This window comes from Lytechinus pictus, chromosome 8, assembly GCF_037042905.1.
Source record: "Lytechinus pictus isolate F3 Inbred chromosome 8, Lp3.0, whole genome shotgun sequence".
In the NCBI taxonomy this organism is placed as follows: domain Eukaryota; kingdom Metazoa; phylum Echinodermata; class Echinoidea; order Temnopleuroida; family Toxopneustidae; genus Lytechinus; species Lytechinus pictus.
Window position 1 is genome coordinate 10747026 of NC_087252.1, and position 22613 is coordinate 10769638.

Below are 22613 nucleotides of genomic sequence, written 5' to 3' on the forward strand. Positions count from 1 at the left end.
ACATCCGCTGATGAATTTCTAGACCGTTTGCCAATCTACTCCGCGAACATTGTTTCTTCAATAGAAAGAGCAGCAAGAGGACAGTCAGAAAATCAAAACTGGCATGAACAGCGAATCGTACGTGTGACTGGGTCACTTTCTCATTCTGTAATGACCAGAGGGCGCAAGTTATCTTTGAATATCGAACCCAAGTCGGACAGTCTCATCAAGAAGATCACTGGTCAAGATTATTCTGAAAAGTTTGACCTACCATCACTCAAGTATGGTAGGGAGCTAGAGCCAGAGGCCAGAGAGAAATATGCCAGGCAGCAGCGGTCGCACCATGCTGGACTTATTGTGCAAGAAGGGGGCCTCTTCGTGGACCAAGATAAGGTATTTCTTGCTGCCAGCCCTGATGGACTCGTATCATGTGAATGCTGCGGGAAAGGACTTGTTGAAATAAAATGTCCATTCAGCATTGCGCATACCGCACCATCCGTTGAGAATATTAGTTACATGAGAGACACTTCAGATGGGCCTCCTAGTCTTCAGAAGAACCATCCTTACTATTCGCAAGTTCAGTTCCAGATGGGGATCATCAAGCGGTCTTGGTGTGACTTTTTCATTTACACTCGCCATGGGAGCATGACATCCAGAATTAGCTTTGATGAAGAACGATGGCAAGAACTGGTGCAAAATGCGGAAGTGGTGTTCAAAACAGAAATTGCAAAGGAACTAGTGGCAATGCACTCGCCTAATTCTTAAAGACTCATTGCAACACTTCAATACGTAACTTTTTCCTGTCTTTAGTCGATCATGAACAGACATTTTCAAATTTACCTATATGCATTAAAAGATAAAAATGAACATCTTTTCCAATACAGTTTGTAAGTCTTTACTTTTTTAATTCTATTATTGCAGTGAACATCAGTTTTTATTGTGATGTTTTTGTGGAGGAGTATCAGCCGCATAGAAACGTTGTTAGCACTAACAAAGCTCTATCAGAAGCCCTGTTACAACCGGTATATTGATTCATCGTTGTCTAATGTCGCAACAATACACCTTGGATCAATATTTAATATCCATACCCGAAAGATGTGAGTGGGTCGAACTGTTAGCAGGGTACATGATGTCTTTTCCAATTATCTTGTGTAATTTTGGATATCAGTCATGCATTTGAAGCATATTTCCTCAAAATCTTAAACGGGTACTCATTTTAATCAAAATTTTTATACTCTTGGGTGATTCTAAATGTGCAAGACAATATACATACTTTTAATATTAATTGATTAAAAGATAACTTATGTATATTCACTTCCAATTTCACTCATTCACAATATTTTGCTGTAACAATGTAATATGCTGGTTATGGGTACTTGGAATTGAATGTAAAAATTGTTAATTTGGTTCATTGTTTTTTTATTATTATTATTTTTAACTACAGTGTACATGTAGATGGTACTGGCATACAAATATAATCTGGGGCATTGAAATCTCCAAAATTCAAAGAACAAGGGAAAAAAGGGAAAGAAAATAAATTATTTTCTGAATATGTAATGATATTTACAATTAGATTTTTATCTTTTAAAATGACTTCTCAGAAATTTTGCCCAAAACACCATGTTTGGCATCCTTCAAAATTTTTGGTTCATTGCGCCATGAAGAGATAGTATGTACTTACAATAAATTTTTTTCTGTGTGTGTAAGAAGAGCTCTTTATTTTTCACAGATAACATTCACAAAAATGGTACGTGTATGTAGAGTACAGTGCGTCCCACAAAAACAAATCCGATGTGTCCGATTCATCATGGGCATCTTTAATTTTCCCCTCATCGTCAAGTTCTTTTTTTTTTTAACTGAGTCAAAGCATCAACGAGCATGAAGAGTTTGAAATTACAGTGTTAAAATAACCAGCACAGACTTGGCCATAATTTGCCATGCATGATGGGTATACTATTGAAAAATAATGACTCAAAATATAAAATATTTTACTAATTCTGTCAGTGTTAAATTTGAAACTAAAATACATTTGATAGAAATATGGGTTTCCTTTTTCTAGGATACACTGTACATATCAAGAAGGCCACATGAAATGATTAGGTTGAGACTTCTATTTTGTTTTTTCTACTTTATTCAATGTAAATTATGATAGATTACTCTTAACAATTTACTGCATAGACATAGTACAAGCCGTTACTTGCAGTGATTCTAAAGTTGTGTACAGATGGTCACTTTGCAATCAATTTTATATGCATTCTTACACATTATACATGTATTTCAAATGAGTACACTTCATGTTTTATATACACTGTAACTACAGTAATTACATACATGAAAGATACCTGGTAAAATGGCATATATTATTGTTTTGTATCAACACTTCATTTTGTTTGGAAATCGAAATGTATTTGAGATTCATAAATAAAAAGGAAACAAACTGGAATTAAAATACCCTGTATACATTCAACAAATCAAGCTGATCACTTTTCTAAATGATGTTCTGTCTGTCCTATTTTCAGTTGCATGAATTTACGTGTGTGTGAGTGTGAGCGAGAGAAAGAGAGAGAGACTGAGAACTAGCGAGTGTGAACTTGAGAATGGGTGATGTACAGTGGGTAAAGTTCACTTCTGTTTTAACATCGTCACCAGGCAATTTAATTGATTTAACAAATTTTGCACATATGCGTCTCTACAGTTATGAGGATTTGTAAATAAGCCTGGTCTTGTTAACAGAAATGGACCCTACAATAAAATTTTAACTTCTAAAATGAAGGTTTGTTCAAAACGAACATATTTTTACATGTACAAGAAAATGTATTTACCATAAATCGTACGAAAACTCAATAAAAAAATTACAATGATTATTGACATACCGGTACTTGAATAATATATAAAAGCATATAAAAAGAACATATGATTACATGCCAGAAAACTAAATCAATTTACGGTAGTCAATACAGTCAACCTTGCCTAAAAGTTATTTGATTGGGTCAAAGAAAATCATAAATAAAAGAAAAAGTGACTTTCACGAAAGGTTTAAACCAAAAAAGGAGGAGTTGATTTAGAAATGCCATTGACTTCTACCAATAAGGTCGACTGTATTATGGACACCAACCTCACATATTTTACTTAACCAAGGGGCTGCGCAAATTGACAAGAGCTGCACATACAACTACAATATCATCAATAAGGGGAACAAGAGAAATAGGCAGAGTCTCCTTTAAGATGCCAAACCATTTAATTCTTCCTATTGCCCTTTCAACATGTATCCTAGCATTTGCAATTTTCTTCGTTTTTGCAACATCACCAGGGGTTTGTTGTTCTTTACCTTTGCTAGGAGGGGGCATTTCTAGTTTTGCACCTCTCAGTAGTAGATCTTCCTTGATTAAAAAACCCCTATCTACAAGAACCACATCACCAGGATCAATTAATTCCAAAATCCCTGATTTTCGAGTAATGAGCACATCAGAAGCTCTACCACCCCAAGCATGTGAAAGGAATGATATCATACCATTGGGAGCAATTGCTACGAGAAATTTTACAGTATTATGTTTCTTATAGTCAGACCAAGTAAGAGCTTGCTTAGCTAAATTCCTTGGCCGACCAATAAAGACTTCAGTGCAATTTAAGGTACATCTTATATGCTGGTGGTTTTTTTGCAGGGACTTAGGCATTTTCATTTGGATTGATAGCTTGTCAGGCCAATGAATTAATGGCTTTAGATCAGCTGCTAAGAACTTTATCCATGAATTAAAGATCTGAGATACTGTACTGCTTGCGACGTGAAATAAGCCTGCCAAGAAAGAGACAGTTAGTGCTAGCCTTAGTTTCATTAACACCAAGATTAGCTCTTGTCTACTATTAAGTGACCTTGCGGGACCTGGCTTCTGAGGTGTTCCAATACGTTTTGCTCTCGGTGATGACCTGGGTGAACTTTCCTTTTTTGTTCCTGTCCAGTAACGTAGCTTTTTCACTCTTGGTTCTACATATACATGTATGAAGTGCTACAAATGTATCTGTACTCTCTATTCCAGTATAGTCCTTCACTGCTTTATCAGACTTGAGAACTACATTAGAACTATCTTACGATACACTACGCTTTGGCAACCTTTTCAGGTTTTTTATTTTTTGCTCAAGTTTCTTCAACTTCTCATTCATTTCCATTAGCTGGTCTTCTTTTTTGCTGCACTCACTACAGTTCTCAGATGATGATGTTGACGGTTCAGCATAGTCTTGGTCATGAAGAGCAATGTCATTTCTTGATGTACATGTAGATTCTGGTCTCGATCTCTTTGCAGGAGGAGTGTCCATATCCCATGTAGTATGGATATAGTCATGATCTTGCAGGAGTGGTTTAAAAATGGTACTGCTTCTGGAATACCTTAGTGGTCTGGCATCGAGTCAGTGTGGGGAGCTACATGTTTCCGCTTGCGTTTCTGTCTTTGTTGCTTGACCACTTCAGAGTAAGGTCTCTCTTTTGGTGCCGCTCTTGGAGATTTCACTTGTTTAGATTTGTCTAGCTCATAACCAAGTTTCCTTGTTGGATCAGGCCATGCAGATGTTGGCTCGTTATCATTAAAATGAAGGGAGCATACCCTATGACACTGTTTTGGTTTCCAATGACGAGCCTTTTCTGTCTGCCTATTCACGATTCTAATCCATCTTCTCCGAGCATCAGGATATTTGCTTTCCAAAGGAAATGTAAATAGTTGAAATGTAGGCTTGCATATGCAGCTCCCAAATTTAAGTCCGTGTATTTCACAGAGTTGGGAGTACCACTTATTCAACCATGCAGCAGATCAATCCCAATGCAAGAAATTTGACGACACTAGAGAGCCTACAGATCAATCCCAATGCAAGAAATTTGACGACACTAGAGAGCCTACAGAAATATACAAAACTTGAAAATTAGGAATTTTTTCAATGTCATCTTGATATTGTACCAGCATTCACATATATTTTCACAAAATAGGTTTCATGAAGAGTATGTATGCATCCATTTTTTATTCATTCTGACATTAAGATAACTTTGCTGAATTATTAACCTGGATCTGGAAACTACGAAAATCAAAATTAAGTACATGTAAATAAATAAATAAAGGAATTCCTTCAATTTTCACTATGAATATAGGTTTCATAAAGAGTACGTACATGTATGCATCTATTTTTCTTTCATTTAAGAAAACTTTACTGATATATTAATGAACCTGGTCCTGGAAACTGTCTAACGTTAACGTACAACTACAAGAATTAGAAAAATAATATATCTAGATTCCAAATCAATAAATACTAAAATAGAGGTCTATATATGCCTAATTCGAAAATCCACTGTCTATATAAAATATATTCCAATGAATCTTGTAATTAAGTTGTCTATACAAATGAAGAATAGACAATTTATTTAAACATATAAATATTATAGGACAAGACGAGATTTTCGTTCACCGCACTTACTCTAATGACCGTTGTCCCACATATAGAAATATGTGTTGTATTCCAGTGCACTGCTTCGAGAGAGAGGGGCTATAAATAGCCGTAAACGTAAATAAAAGAATCAGAATTTAAATTCGAGGAAAACAGTCAAATTATGGAATTCAGTGCAAATCGTTGATCGTTTGGTGTCCCTTTAATGCGCGGTTCTTCTTTGAAAGACGTAAATAAAAGACAAACGTTCACGTCAATAGCAGAAAACATCGTGCGGGTACCATGGCTTCGCCACTGCAGCTCGAAATCTTGGTCATATTGACATACCCCGGAAGTGGTACTACGGAGACTCGTGCATGCGCAAATCGTATTTACGAACTGGCTTATTGCGAAGCTCATATCCCATAACAGTCAGACGGCAGGTCCCAAGAAAGTGGCTTCTTTCATCCAAGTGATATTCATGACTTGAGATGTTTTGCATATTTAATGAGCTTGATGCGGACCAAAACACCTCTTTTCATTTGGTCATTGCTGCTCTAATTGTGCATCGAATTTCATGAATTTGGTATCATTGTAAAGAAGAAGAATCATTCTTTTAGGTCATGTGTTTGAATTTATTCAAAGATTTTATAATATAGGGTCAAATTTTGATCTAAAATATGCTACAAAATAATTATTTTCACCTGACAAAAGCTGCTATTTTCACACTTGTTTGAGCCCAAATGATTTTTAGATCATGATAAAGCTGAATATGTATGCTTTAAAATGATATAGGTTTCAAAATAAAAATTGGTTTAATCGGGTCAAGATCACACTTTTCATTTGCCAAGTACATAAAGCAGCTTGTAAACAAGAATACTGCACTCTGATTGGTCAAAGAGACCACACAGTGGCAAATTCCAACGGTTCCAGTGCCTGGGTTCATGGAAAGGTCACACTTCCCATGTGGTAATCTCCTCAAATACCCCGCGCCTGTTGTTCTGTGAACCTTATCCAGCCAATCAGAACTCTGGATTTCATGCAAGTACCAAATTTCAGAAATCTCGTCTTGTACCTTGGTGGGAAAAGTGTGATCTTGACCCGATTAAAAGGTGCCGCATATCAAGAGTGGCATAGTGAGAAAGTACAGAAGTTCAGCTGTATGGTGATATAGATATCATTGAGGCTCAAAATAAAAAGTTTTGCACAATTTGCAAAAGAAAACAGAGGATGAAAATTCAGTTTTGAGGCACATTTTCAGGCCAGAAATTTACTTATTTAACAAAATATTGTATACAAAATAAATGACCAATATGAAAAAGTAACATTTACTCTATCTGATGGTGCAATAATATTTTATTTAACTTGAGGTTAAAACAGGTAAATTCTTAGAGAAAGAAAATCTCACGAATTACGAGATTTTGCAAGGAGGAAGATTCAGCCACGAGATGATTTGGATGAATGATACAAATAATGTATTAGCGGAATGCCCAGTTTACAAACTGAAATAAAAATAAGCTCGTGGTTCGTGCTCACATCAATTGTTTGTTAAAGGCCACCGCACACCTTACGACTGTTCACGATCCGATTTTGGAACAAATCGCATTTTGCTTATTTTCTGAAGATGTGAATGGAACTTGTTATTTTATTTGAGGTTAAAATTAATTGATAAAATACCAATATAACCATTTTGAAAGATTTTATTTTAGAGTAAAGGCCAAATTACTTTCAAATCGTAGCCAATCTTACGACTGCTATGACGTCATTACGACTAGATATTAAATTCGCTTTTATTCTAAGGATGATAGCATAGTCGCAGGTTTGAACATAGGTATTCGTATGATGATTTCGAACATTACACAGTAAAATAGTCCAAGTCTCAATATTAGCATTCAAATCTACTACGTTTTATTCCAAAATTGAGTCGCAGACCAATCGTAAGGTGTGCGGTCGCCTTTAGATACCTATCAAGTTCATGATTACATTACATTAAGTGCACAGGTGACCAGTCACGCCAAAACCAACCAAAATTCACAAGGGAAGATCCTGTGTAAATGGCCAAAAAAGTTATTTGTTATTCAGAAAATAAAAAAATGTTAAAATTAACTTATTTGAAAGATTAATTCTTCCTACAGCCAAAATTTAAAGTGTTCAAGTTCAGCAAAACACGAGATAAAATTGTCTGACAACTTTTTTTTCAGACTACTTCGAAATTTAAATGAGATTTGTGGTGTGCACATCTCATGCTTCAGAGAACCCCAAACTTCAAATCTTAATTTTCTCCTTATTATATGAAACTCTCAAGGAATTTCTTCTCCATTCAATCAAGTAATTATGTGGGCTATTGTAGATTGATTATGAAAAGTTATAATTTTCAAGCTTGGGATGTGCTTTTTGATAAAAAGAAACAACTTACATTCAGCTTTTGCGACTTATTGGTAGTTGTGAGGTGGCCGTTCACATAGCATGTCAAGTTGTCAAGTCGGAAAATTAAAAATTTTCAGCTCGAGATTCGGGCTTGCATCAAATGTTTACTTAAATATTTATCTAGTCATGATTACAATAAGTGCCTGCAATGTCCAGTTTCAAATGGGAAAATAAGAAAAAGAACACATAACCAAACAAATCAAATGAAACTGATTCTAGACTTTATTTCTCGAAAATAGTTTGTACAAAATACACACAAAACACAAGCAAATTTACATTGTATATAATATCACAGTAGGTGATGTACACACAATCAAATTAGAATGTATAATATGAATCATTCAAATGATTTTTGTTCACTTATCAAGAAATATAGCATTTAAGAAATATTCTACAATCACTTCTAATATACAAATATATTTTATTTTTATGATATAAAAATACCTAATAGAAATACAATGATTGTTCATTGAAAGACTCATTTTACATGACACATTTAATGAAGTAAAATGAAAAAAAAAATCTGATAGATATGATCGAAATGTAAAATCATAATGTCAGAATTTTAATCCAAGACACAATTTACATCATTTGATCTATAGTAGAAAATATTGTAAAATCAAGGTTATACTGAAATAATGTTCAAATGAAGGCTATGAAATACGATTTTCAAGGTGTTTTTAATATCTTAAATGAATGGAATTTAGCATAAAGATATATAGTTTTGTTCTGCACATTGGAATGTAACAAGTCACATCATAGATCATTGTAATTTCTGTCGTGATAAACGTTTTTTGAAGGTTTTCTTTTTCTGTGATTAGACTGAGCAGAGTCCAATTTTGTAATGGATCATCATGAACATACATATTACGATTCTAAACATTCCAAATTCAAATTAAAAATTGACAATACAATAACTCTCAACTCTCCTAAATCTCAGCTTTATGGGATTTATGTGTATTATCTGATGCAGATAACTGACCGAACTGGTATAAATTCTTCCTCATCGAATAGCGATTGAAATAGATGATGCCGGGCAATTTTATTCCTTCATCAACATAGATGTTGCTTTTATTCCTTCCATTATACATTTATGACCATAAATTTATAATGACCAATATTTTTTCTATGCTAAGTGAAATATCACACATTACTTTACTGATGTACATGTACAATGAAAAGAAAACACACTCAAGATAATAATGGACGGTCAAAATAAGGAAATACTTCAAAACTGTAGAATGTAGGACGGAACAAATTTCGAAATACTTTGTACATAGTTTAAATAAATATCTTTGCATATTGATTAGGTAAAATATCAAAAGGCACAGGATAGTTATACAATTAATGACTTTATGTTTTAATTGAACAATGTGACAATACTATAAAGACAGTTGTCATTTATTTCAGAAATATAATCCTACAAATTTATTTAATACATGATGTAAAACAGGAAAATTTTGATGATAAAGTACAATACTTCAACCTTTTGTATTAAATATCATTAAAAAATCAACAATTCATGCTTCATAATCAACAATAATTATCAATATCAATTTTATTCTGAGTATTGCAAGAAAATAAAGATGAAAAGCACACAGCAATATTTACAATTCAGTATAAAAATCAACTACTATGATATTTTCTACAACAAAGTATATTCTTAAAATGATATATCTAATAAATTAAATATACAATTTTAGCCAATGCCGTGGACTCCCTCGAAACAAAATGCACAAGAGTCAGATAGCAGATTTCTACTTGATCTTTTATTGTTCTGCATTGAGTCTGTAATTGTTGCTGCTTCTCTTCAAAGTAGCTTGCTGTATACATCATCCCTTGTAGAGTGAATGGAATGGCCTATGTAATACACCACTCTACTGCAATGTGACTGTTCCATTATTTGAAATAGAGGGGTTTTACTTTTTCTTGACCTCTTTTCGTCTGTAATTCGGGCTGCTTGCTATATGCACATATCGGTATAACCCCTTGTAGAGTGAATAGATTAGTCTGTGTAATAAATGACTCTGGAAAGTTGGCTGTTCCATTATCTGAAATAGGGGGAGTTTACTTATTGACCTATTTGCATCTGAGATGAGTCTGTAATTGTTGTTGCCTCCTTTCAAGTAGTTTGCTGCTTGTGTATATCACCCCTTGTAGAGCGATTAGAATGACCTACGTAATACATGACTCTATAGCGATTTGGCAGTTCCATTATTTGAAATAGGGGAGTTTTTACTTTTTCTTGACCTCTTTTCGTCTGAGTTGAGTTTGTAATTGTTGCTGCCTCTCCTCGAGCAGCTTGCTGTATGAGTCGATCTTCTTAGAGAGAGCATCTCGTATGAGTTTGATGTCGGTCAGATTGTTCTGGGCGTCGCTCAGAAGTTTTGTTGTGCTTTTCATCAGCTTCTCCTGTGAAAAGAAAAATGATTTCTCAATTTATGGAATGATAACATATCAACAGCAATGGAGAATGCTAGCAATGAGAGATAACTGTAATATTCAGTATTGGACATCAGTATTTCTTGGCCCCTATCTCCGTTTTGAAATCATACCATTAACATACTGAACCATTGGAAGATTTGTTTCTTATTTTCATTCAACTGTGGGGGGGGGGGGAGATGATGAAATTGTCTTTCATGACATTCCATTAATATCTATAGTTGCTTTCATTTGATATAATTGGAAGGTCTGTAATTGTATATATTATTGGGACTTTTAAATTTACATTTTCTTCTGGTTTTTCCTTCTCCTCTTCAGCAAGCGTCTTCTGAGAATGCAGTTCTTCACAGATAGTGCTGATCGCGTCTTGGGTCTTGACGTACTCTGTGCTGAGCTCCGCAAACGTTGCGTTGAGTTTGTCAAGCTTGTCCGTCAGGGAGTTGACCTCATCCTTAAAGAAAAATGAAAATATTTTTATTATATTATGATGATAGTAATTATCATCATATTTCCATGACTTCATTCTCACTTCTTGGTGTTCACTACATACAGTATTCTCAACTTTTCTTTAATAGACATGTGCGTAAATCAGTAGTTGGAAGGATTTATGTTATGTAGCCTTCAGAATTGGAAAAAAAAATATTGAAAAGTTGGCATGTCTGCAGATACATATACATAGTTGTAGGAACTGCTTCCTATTCATGGCACAGAAAATAAATGTCAATATAATGAGGATTTAGGTTTCACCATGTAAGGCGAAAAAAAATCATTGGGTAATCTTTCTGATAATAGTTCCTAGAGGAACTGGTGATCTTGACGTAAACTGCTCTATGTCAGGAGTGAGATCATTTATTTGAAGAACTATAATCCAAAAGACTACTAAACAGTCATTTTCAGGACAACCTTACGTCATTTGATTTCAACACACCATGCAAACCTTCAAAGCTCAAGCAAATGTTGACTTACCATCAAGAACTGTTTCTGCAGGTTCTTATCCTGGGCTTTGCTTGCAGCGAGTTTGATGCGACCTCCGGCTGATTCCTTGGCAGAGGCCCCCCTGGGCCACGCTCTGCCAGAGGGCTGTACCGCTCAGCTCATCAGGAAGCTGGTCAACTGTTCCTTTCATACCCTTCATCTGAATAAAATAATAAAAATGAAAACAATACATTGAAGGTACTTAAAATGAGCACATTTCAACTTGATTACAAGCAAAAGGTGCTCATGTACTACCCCAGTCAAGGTAGGCTACCAGTTTCAGTGCGCACAGCTTTTCGAGTAATTACTTTCTGCCAGTACCCATTTTCTTCACCTGGGGTCCGGAGCACCATTGTGTAAAGGAATTCTTTGCTGAAGGAAATTAACACTATGGCTGGCATTTGAACCCATTACCCACTAATTGCAAGGTATGTTTCAGAACCACTAGATCACAATGTTTTCAATAAAAAGAAATTGGTATATATTCCATCTGATATACAAAATGGTGGGGATATATCTGGGCCCCATCTTACAAAGAGTTGCGATTGATCCGATCAACCACAACTATGGACGACCAGCCACAGCAACATCAGAAAGACATGTTCAAAACATTTTCTAGATATGATATACAATATGTATGCATACATTCATCACTCTTTTGCAAATTCAGTGTGATTCTTTGTTTATTAGAGAGATTGTGCAAATTTGTTATAGAAAAAAATAAGGTATGGATGGATTTTTCCATACAATTGAGATTGTTTGGATCAATCGCAACTCTTTGTCAGATGGGGCCCTGAATGAAATGTTTTTATAATGTAAAAGACAGATACTCACAGCAGGATGTGACTTGGTTGTTGCTGCCGTTCCGGTCAGCTTGGAAAGACGTCTGTCGACGTCATCACTGCTTCCATGTTGCCGTGACAACACCATCTTGTCTTCCACAGCTCCGAGGAAGTTCCTCATCTTATCGTTCAGACTGAAATTGCTGAGGGTGCTCATCCTAGAGTGAAACATAAAGGGGAAAAATAATTGTATTTTGGTCCAACATTCTTGAGACATTCAAATCTGACACAGCCTTTGGTGTGCCTAAGAGGGAAATAACATTTGTCTCCTGTGATGACTTATGGTTCATCATCTTCATCATTATCGTCACCGCCACCATCTTCATCATAATAATCTTTGTCATCATCATCTTCATCACTGTCGTCATTATGTAATTGTCATCATCATCATCATAATTATCACCACCACCACCAACATCATCGAATTCATCATCATCATCATCAACATCATGATCATCACCATCATCATCACTATCATGATCACCAACACCTTCATCATCACCATCAAATTGTTGTTGAAGTGAACCCCGTCCTCATCACTACCGTGTAAGAGCTTGACATCAAGGAGCCGCTCCACCGAATCCTCCTTCTCTGTCTCCAGCTGTTCTCCTCCAAATATGGCATGGATGTGGGCCTGGGATTGGGCGGGGTCAAGGGGAGGCTCTTCCAGGGTACTGATGCCCTCCCCGTCTCGGTCGGAGGTGGTGTCCCGCGGCGAGTTCTTGCTTCGGTAGCGGGCGAAGAAGAGATCGTTGCAGACGACAGAGAGAGCAAGATGGAACTCGCGTAGGAAATCAACGTTGGTGTCATATTACAAATAATACAGAACATGGTCCACGTATATAGAGAAACTTCAGAAACCATCACAAAACTTAACACCTACACATACAAAATTTATCAGAGTTATCCTTGAGTGGAAACCAATACAGAATGACTGAAAGGGATAGATAATTGGATCTGATAAGTAGAAGTTCTCATATAGTTTTGGTATATCATATATATCAGTACTAGATTCATTATAAACGTTGATCTGATAGCCATATTCTAAACTTTTTATTTCTTTAAACAGCAGCATTATTGTTTGTCTGTTTTCATGATTTGACAGATATTACCTGTGGTTTTAATTATGCTTACACTGTTTCCTTTTTTGTAAATTTTGTATGTAGTGTTATCAATGATGGTACAGCATTTGACACCATGCGCTGTTGGGTCTTAAAGAATGACTCTAATGGAGTGCTGCAAGAAACCTGCTATCAATTGCAAGTCACTTCTGGGTCCCTAAATCAATCATACATCTTGAAATTGATTGCAAATTTCTACTCAACTGCGGGTCTACTTTTTGACACAAGAAATTTCAATTGATTACAAATATTTGCTTGCAGTACCCCCCAAGTTATACTCTACTCTTTGTCAAATGCAACCATTATGGTAATAAATCAAAGATATCAACTGACCTGCTTTAATATGGGCGGGAGCGTGGATGATGTCCAAAATGAACTCGCCAGTGGCGTAGCTAGGATTTTTAGCACATGCGCCATACTGCGCCCCTCGTTTTGTGTACTCTTCAAGCTACTGCCGCAAAGAATTATGCTCACAGTGGCGTACAGACAGCAAAAAAAAAGGAATTGAAATAGAGAAGAGTGAAATATATTATTTTCTGGATATTATGTAAAATTCTATCACAAAATTGGATTGTTGTATTAATATATGTCAACAATTTGGGCTCGCTCGCATTTTTTTTTAAAGAAAAAAATTGACCGATACGCAATATCTGACCCTCTCAAAATCGTCGCCTCCTTACACCATTATGCCTGTTCATACCAGGATATGACAGGGAAATTTTTGGCTCTTGCCCCCCCCCCCCCTGGCCACCGACCCCTGGGGGTGTTTCATCAACATTTTCATCCGACACGTTGTCAGATCTGACATCTTTCTCTGATGTTGATTGGCTGAGAGGTACTGTTACTATGGTAACTGTCGGATAAAATGGTACTTATCGGATAAAACGTCCGACAAGTCCTTTCATGAAACGCCCCCCTGTTACGCCGCTGAATACCATGATATGACCGGGAAATGTTTGGCTCTTGCCCCCCCCCCCCCCTGGCCACCGACCCATGTTACACCGCTGCTTAAAAATACCTAGCCACTAAATGGATTGCATTGACATCATCAAGTTTAACCAATTCAAATGCAAAACCTTTTGATTCCGAAATGGTCCCTTCCCTCTACGTCATAGACTAAGTAAATGAGAACTAGATGAATTTGTTGACTCCCCATGATATAATGGAAATTTGCTAGGAAATTCCTCATTTTATCACCTTTCCCTACTCAGTCTACTCTCCATTGTCTGGTTATCTCACTGGATCGATGATAATCTCATTTCTGCATGATGATTATTGTTATCCATTTACATGATATATATTATCTTGTTTTGAGATCTTACATCCTAACCACTATTAGCATGGAAATTACCAGGTTTTCAAAATAGACATGGTTAATCTATGCAATAATTAAATTATTACTTTCCTTTCCCATACAATTGGTATGTAGGACCTATGTGAGAAATGATAAATGCATTTATTTACTGTAATGTTGTTTCTCCATATCTCCCCAACTTTCTCTTTCAACCCCTTCTTTCTCATTTTTTTAATGAATTTAATCGAATCGAAGGGAATTCATAACATTTTCAGAGTCATTGTTGCTATTACCCAGTGTTCCAGTTTCGAACAAGTTAATATACTTAATGGGGGCGCTGGGACTTTATAAGTGGCAGGAATGAACTTCACTCAGAATTGAACGTACTGACAGTAACTAGCGAGTGAAGCTCGAGAAGTGATTAGATGGCGTGATTGATGCAGTCAAACATTAATGTCTATATATTAAGAGACGGACGGCAGATCTGTCAAAGAGTTACGATTGATCAAATCAACTACAACTATGAAAAAACCAGGAGCGGCAAAATGTAAAATACATGTGTGTGTGTATCAATAAAAAGTTAAGAATTTGAATAAGTCCTGGACATTGTGAAAAAAACCCGACATGGGGATAATTTTTTTCAAATATATTATTTGGTTTGGGTCTCATCAATCAACATAAATTATTTGTTTTTGTCACACTTGAGTGAGCACTGTCCTACATTTTTGTAAAGCTTGCAGAATTCGGTTTGCGTAGAAATGCTCATTTTCACGCTATGTCATAGAAAAAAAAGCGAAATCAAACTGACCGCGCGGAACATTTCTCCTGCATTTTAGCCAATTGAAATATAACAGATACATTTAAACATTTTGTAACAAGTTTGCCACCCAAATCAACACTTTAGCCATAGGTAAGCACAACCTTTCGATTTTGTGTGTGCCAGCTGGATCTGAGGACGGAACAGAATGCAAACAGAAGTTTATTTCAGACATCCTCAAGAATTATTTCACTACAAATATTCTCATTTAAAGTGAGTTTACATTCATATTTCATTTGATACTTGTTTCTCCACATTTTCCAAAGCTTGACAATGATAAACAAAACAAAAATCAAGTCTAAGGCCAGGCTGCTTCGGGTTCCCTGAAGAAGATAGGGCCTACCCTATTTTGAAAAAAAAATGATGCATTCATATTCAACTTGACAGCCATTCCAATTTCTTTTTATTATATCTACTCGACTATGAGGAGAAAACAATATTTATTAAAGAACGAGGTTCACTCATGCATGAGATGTGCACACTGTCCGTTTTCAACGCTATTTTGGGTGATATATATACACATAAATACATTTGATAAAAATGTAATTCCTTATTTTTATTTTTAAGAAAAAAAATATAAGTTTACATAAATTCTTTACGTATTCACATTGTCTTATTGCAACAAAATAAAGACAACACTGTCCTGGCTAACTTGTGCCCCGTAAGAATAATAATCTAGAAAGAATATAATTTTTATTGAACAATTAAATGAGAGGTTCAAGGAGGAAACAAGGTTTGAATTCTAAAGGTTCACCTAAGCATACTACACAATCTCAGTAAAACTTTTTTTCACAACTTGCAATTTTGACAGTATTAAGCATATTAAAGATACTGTACACGTAGGGGGAGAAAGTATACAAATGTGATAAATTATACATGTACAACAGCTTTGGCAACGATTTTATTGAAATAAAAGAAAACGGTCGATAATTAACACAGTTCTGTTTATTTGAAATAAGGCTTTAATTCCAATAATTTCATACAGTTAAGAGGTTTTACGGGATAGCTCTTAAACTTTGATACTCGACACTCCGTTTTGTTGACGATCAACCATGCAGAATTTTTTTTTTAACTTTGCGACAGCTTCGGTGGGAAACCGGTGAAAACACATATGTTTCATGAAATTATGAATTATTATTTTATGATGTGAATTACACTCGCCATTTGGCTTTAGAAGAATGTAAAATGAGAGCATTTCTGAAAATTCATTCACAGGTGGGTACTTGCAGCAAGTTTAAGACGTATTTCAAATAACCTGTTTTGTCACCGCAGATGTTCTACTTCATTAACAACTCGACGTGGAGTTCAACCTTCATTCCTCCTTCTTCTAGGCATATATGCCGCATGAGTAGGATTTACTTTGCTGTTCCCTACATGTGGGATCTTCATGAAATTTTCGGTTTCTGACTTCTTATTTTGACGGTTACACTTCGTTATTCCGAAGGTTCGTAATTCTGAAACACGTAAATTGCCTATACCTCCATGTTCTTTAATCCGAAAACGTAAAAGGGTTCGTTAATCCAAACATTTGTGGCGTTATTCCGAAGGTTCGTTATTCCAAAGATTCGATAATCCGAAAACAAAATAAGGTTTGATGTTCCGAAGGTTCGTTAATTCGAAAACGAAATAAGGTTCGTTGTTCCGAAAGTTCGTTAATCCGAAAACGAAATAAGGTTCGTTGTTCCGAAGGTTCGTTAGTCCGAAAACGAAATAAGGTTCGCTAATCATTTCGTTTCGGATTAACGAACCTTCGGAATTACGAACCTCACTTCGTTTTCGGAATAACGAACCCTCGGAATTACGAACCTCACTTTGTTTTCGGACTAATGAACCTTCGGAACTACGAACCTTCGGAATAACGAACCTTCGGAATAACAAACCTTCGGAATATCCGAACCTTCGGAATAACGAAGCTTCGGAATTATGAATGTATGCCATTTTGACAGTCTGTAGTGTTCTCAAAAGACCATGGCTTGGTCAGTTTATAAAGTGAAGTATGATTTGATAAAATGTGGGTCGGACTTAGAAAAATATTGATAATTTTATGGAATTGCCCATGTATTGAACTTGAAATATTATTTCGTACAAAAATCAAGCATAAGCCATTTCAAGTGAATCACAGTTCTGTGTAAAGTAGATATCATCATAGTTATCTTGAAAATGTATTGTGCTTCCTGTTGTTAACAAAGGTCGTCGTGCCAATTTTCTGATGAATTTATTTTTGACATTGATGGATTTCGATAATTTTGAGGTTAATTGGATCAATCGTAACTCTTTGCAAGACAGCGCCAAACGTTTCATGGCTCATTCAGGGTGACCACACGTCCCGTATTTCCCGGGATCGTCCCGTATTTTGCTCCTTTGTCACGGCGTCCCGACAAACCTTTCCCGGGACGCCTATTTGTCCCGTATTTCAGAATATTGATCAAAATGTAGTTCATACTTTTAAAAGTGACGAATTGTCATTAAATAACCAACAGATGACGGAGCAGAGACAACAATAAAATCGATAACTGTAAAATTTTGCAAGTTCTGCGGTGATTTTCTTGCTAACCCAATATATTGCAAACGAACTGGCCTCCTGCCTGTGCGTGCCAGGCCTGGCATGATCGGAGCAGATTCTCAATAGTGCAAACAATCTCACATGATAAACAGTTTTCCACCAAAATAATCACAAAATCGGCGGGAAATTGTTATAATTATATTATGGATTCTCAGATTGGTGATTTGGAGATGTAATCAGAAGAACAAGTTATTGAGTTTTCATAACTAGATATAGTTGTTTCAGCTTCGTTTTGAGTCTTGGTGTGTATGATGCCGCGATGTTTCATCTAATTTTTAAGTTTGACAATGTTTCACTTTCAAATTTTATTCATTTCTAAAATATTTTAGTTTTTTAAAATTTCAAAAATATATTTAGAAAACAAAACACCAAATATCATGATTTTTGTTAGATGATTGGACTTGCTTGAAGTTTGAACTTTTTTCCACTTTCTTTCTTTTCTAACCTTCTTTCTTCATCCTTCTATCCTTCCTACTTGCCTTTTTTGTTCCATCTATCTTCATTTCCTACCTTTCTTTCCTCCTTTCTCTTATTTTACTTTTTTAAAATTCAATTTCCTTTTTTTTTCATTCTTTCTTTCCTTAAACTTTTCTTTGCTTTTTTCTTCCTTCCTCCCTTTTTTGTTCTTTCTCTCCTTCCATTATTTTATTCTTTCATTCTTTTTTTCCCTTCTAGTTCTTCCCCCTTATTCTTTCTTTCTTTTCCTTCCGTCCTTTCTTTCTTCCTTCCTTCTTTCAGTCCTTCCTGTTTTTCTTCTTTCATTCTTAGTTTTTTTCCTTCTAATTCTTTCCCCTAATTCTTTCTTTCCTCCTTTTTTCTTTTCTCTCCTTTACTTTGTCTTTTACACATTTGTTAATCTTCCCTCTCTTTCTTATTCTTTCTTTCTATATTCCTTTCAAAGTAACTATGACGAAACATTTTATTCTCTCTCTCTTCTTTTCATCCTTCTTTTATTCTAATTTTCTTTTATTTTTTCCCCTTCATTTTTTTTCTTCTCAATTCATCTCTTTTCTTTCCGCATCTTTTCTTTCTCTCCTTCATTCTTTCATTCACCCTCCCTTCCAAATCTTTATATATTTTTTTCAGAAAGTCTAATACTGTGTAGCCTTCTTTGTTGATCTTTTTCAATCGTCCCGTATTTCATTTTGTGAAATCTGGTCACCCTGGGCTCATTGTCAGTGGCGTAAAAAAATTTCGAGTGCTAAATATGACGTATCGGGTACAATTTATTTAAAAAAAGAAAATAAATCATAAAAAATCGAAGCGAGCAAGCAAAATTTTCGACATTTTCATTCAAGATATACAAGTTTGTGATAGCCATACATATTCAAAACACGAGATGTTCTGCATAATATGAAAAACTTACATTTGTGACCAAATCTTTTATGACATGACCTTTAACCCTGACGTTTAATAAATACCATGTGATCCATATATTGACATTTTACTTTTCATTACCTTCAATTTATACCAAACATGGTTCGTTGAGTTCGTTAAATAGAAAAATCATAATTTAATAAGAGGAACGTAAAATGGCAGGTGTGGCCAGTGGCGTATAAGGGGGGGGGGGGGGCACGTGACCCCCAATCGGCTGCCAAGATGAGGGGGGGGGGGAGAAAGAAAGAGGAAGGTAATGTGTTTTATATTGCATAATATAATAAGACATAAGAAAAGTTTTTATTTATAACTTTATGAAACATAATCACTCCCTGTGCTCGCATTGTCTATTTAATGAACTAAATAATACTGTTTAATGAGATTTTCATTTGCTTTAATTTAATATAGAACATGATATGTTTCATTCTGTAAAATGGCAAAATTCTAATCAGAGGAATGTGAAAAAAATAACCGTGGTCTATGACCCCAATAAAAAAAGCCAGACTCTTTCGGGTTCTCTGAAGAAGATAGGGCCTACCCTATACGACCACTTTGAAAAAAAAAAACATAATGCATTCATACCCAACTTGACAGCCATTCAATTTTTTTTATTATTATATCTACTCGACTATAAGGAGGAAACAATATTTGAAGAACAAGGTACACTCAAGCATGCATGAGATGTGCACACTGTCCGGTTTCAATGCTATTTTATGTGATATATATATATACACATAAATACATTTGATAAAAATGAAATTCCTTATTTTAATTTTTAAGAAAAAAACATGATTTTACATCAATTCTTTACGTATTCTTATTGTCGAATTGCAACAACAAAAAGACAACACTGTCCTGGATAACTTGTGCCCCGTAAGAACAATAATCTAGAAAGAATATAATTTTCATTGAACAATTAAATGAGAGGTTCAAGGAGGAAACAAGGTTTGAATTTCAAGGTTCACCTAAGAATACTGTAGAATCTCAAGGAAACTATTATTTCACAACTTGCATTTTCGACAGTATTAAGCATAAGTACATCTTCTTTTCAGTTGATTTTCAATCTTTTTTTTTTCTTCACTTTTTGAAGACCAAATGACTATTTTTTTTCTTTACTACTGTCAGAGATCCTTCACAGGTCACGTGTTGTTTGTTTTCGGGTGGCTTGTAACAATTACTATGCGCTGCGGCTTGAGCTTTACACCAACATGATCAAGCGTAATAGGGGTTAAAAAACCCCGTTTATCTCCGAAATCATTGCTCACAATGAAGATAAAACTGTTGTCACAACATTATCGTAATACCATTTCAATGAGCATTAATATTGATCGTATCATAAGGTCATATTTACAGCACGATTAAAGCCTTTTGTTTGCATTCTCACAAAACATTGTATGATATTCCGGTTTGATGTGAAAAAAATACAAGCAAACATAAAAGTGGACCAGAATTAAAAGAAGTACAAATTCAAGATAATATTATTAACTGTAAGCCTATTTATTGAAATGATAATCGTAGCAGCATTTGGCTAAAATACAATGTACAAGTATGTATGTAGAGTGGAGAATAATTAGGAACACATGATTTAAAAGAAAAGGGGAAAGGAAGTAGAAAGGATAGAAGAAGAAAAATCGGAGAGTAAGAAAAAAGGAACATGAGTTATTTCATAATGATAAAAAGTTTAAATATAGGCATACTCTAATGATAAACGAAATGAATATTTAGAAATTAATTAAAATCTGAATAATATATCACATCTTTAATCTGAGAAATATAATATTATTTCAAGTAAATTGATATAATTACATTATATGCATGATAATATGTACCAGAAGGAGGATGTGTTGATTTATTGACTTGTAAAGGTAAATAAAACATATGTCTAAAGCATTCGATTTAGTCGAACAAAGACGATGAATAGTCTGGCATACTGGATAAAATTTATCATATATCACATGCCCAAGACAAACAGTCAAATAAAATGATTAAAAATACGTTATCAGAAATAAGTCGTTACCAGAGTACTGATTTAACATTTTTAACCATTTACATAAAAAAAACAATAAAAAAATGATTAAAATTATGTTATCAGTAATTGATCGTTATCAGAGTACTGATTAATATATTTTATTATTTATATACACACAGATAAAAAACAATAACAAAAATGAATTTAAATTATGTTATCAGGAATTGATCGTTACCAGAGTACCAACTCAACATCTTTTACAGTTTACATACAAACAGAAAAAACAATCACAAAAAATGGATTACAATTTCGTTATCAGGAATTGATGGTTACCAAAGTACTGATTCAACATATTTTACCATTTACATATAGAAAAACAATCACAAACTAATACCCCCGCCGCACGTCGTTACCATGGCAACAATTTCCAACACATTGAAAACATATGTCTTGCCTATTTTAACCACAACATCAATGTCTGAGCTATCACGAAAATTTGTTGAAAACTGACGAAGTAGTTAAAACAGCAAGATTTTGCATAATTGTTGACACATGATATATTGCGACCATGGCAAAACGATTACTGACATATGAAAAATATGTCCTGCACATCTTCACTTCAAGACCAATGTGTGAGCTAAATTCCATGAAAATTGCTTGAAAACTGATAAAGTAGTACGATTCGCAAGATCTTTACCCAATTTTTGGCAGAATTCATGGTGTTACCATGGCAACACAATTTCCGACCCACGCAAATTATGTGTCTCACATATCTTTACCGCGATACCTATGTGTGAGCCAAATTTCATGAGAATTGGTTGAAAACTGAGGAAGTAGTTCGAACTGCAACAAGTGGAATGCCTCTGGCCGTCTCACCTGCATCACGCGATTCAATATAGCAGCAGTGCTGATTTTGAAAACTACTATAACTCGCACAAGATGTTCAGTGATACTTGGTTACTCTTATTTCCACGTTTTATGAACTAGACCAATACACTTATAGAGATATGATGGCAATTCAACAAATACCCCCAACGTGGCCAAAGTTCTTTGACCTTACATGACCTTTGACCTTGATCATGTGACCTGAAACTCGCACAGGATGTTCAGTGATACTTGATTACTATTATGTCCAAGTTTTATGAACTAGACCAACACACTTTCAAATTTATGGCTGTAATTCAACAAATACCCCAATTTGGCCAAAGTTCATTGACCCTAAATGACCTTTGACCTTGATCATGTGACCTGAAACTTGCACAGGATGTTCAGTAATACTTGATTACTACTATGTCTAAGTTTCATGAATCAGATCCATAAACTTTCAAAGTTATGATGGTAATTCGACAGATACCCCCAATTCGGCCAAAGTTCATTGACCCTAAATGACCTCTGACCTTAGTC

General features: G+C 35.1%; 1 protein-coding gene and 1 long non-coding RNA gene across 2 annotated transcripts; both read right to left on the reverse strand.

The window, feature by feature from the left end:
- Positions 1 to 2090: 2090 nt before the first annotated feature.
- Positions 2091 to 5704, reverse strand: LOC135155055 (uncharacterized). The gene is made up of 2 exons (XR_010294406.1): positions 5434 to 5704; positions 2091 to 4861 (listed from the first exon to the last, which is right to left on the reverse strand). It is a non-coding gene; the product is annotated as an uncharacterized LOC135155055 (long non-coding RNA).
- Positions 5705 to 8622: 2918 nt separating this feature from the next.
- On the reverse strand, positions 8623 to 12214 carry LOC129266812 (uncharacterized). Its single transcript, XM_054904605.2, has 4 exons — positions 12061 to 12214; positions 11218 to 11386; positions 10538 to 10702; positions 8623 to 10221 (listed from the first exon to the last, which is right to left on the reverse strand). Exons 2-4 carry the CDS (start codon positions 11218 to 11220, stop codon positions 10045 to 10047), a joined length of 345 nt encoding a protein of 114 aa, XP_054760580.1. The 5' UTR covers positions 11221 to 11386; positions 12061 to 12214; the 3' UTR covers positions 8623 to 10044.
- Positions 12215 to 22613: the final 10399 nt, after the last annotated feature.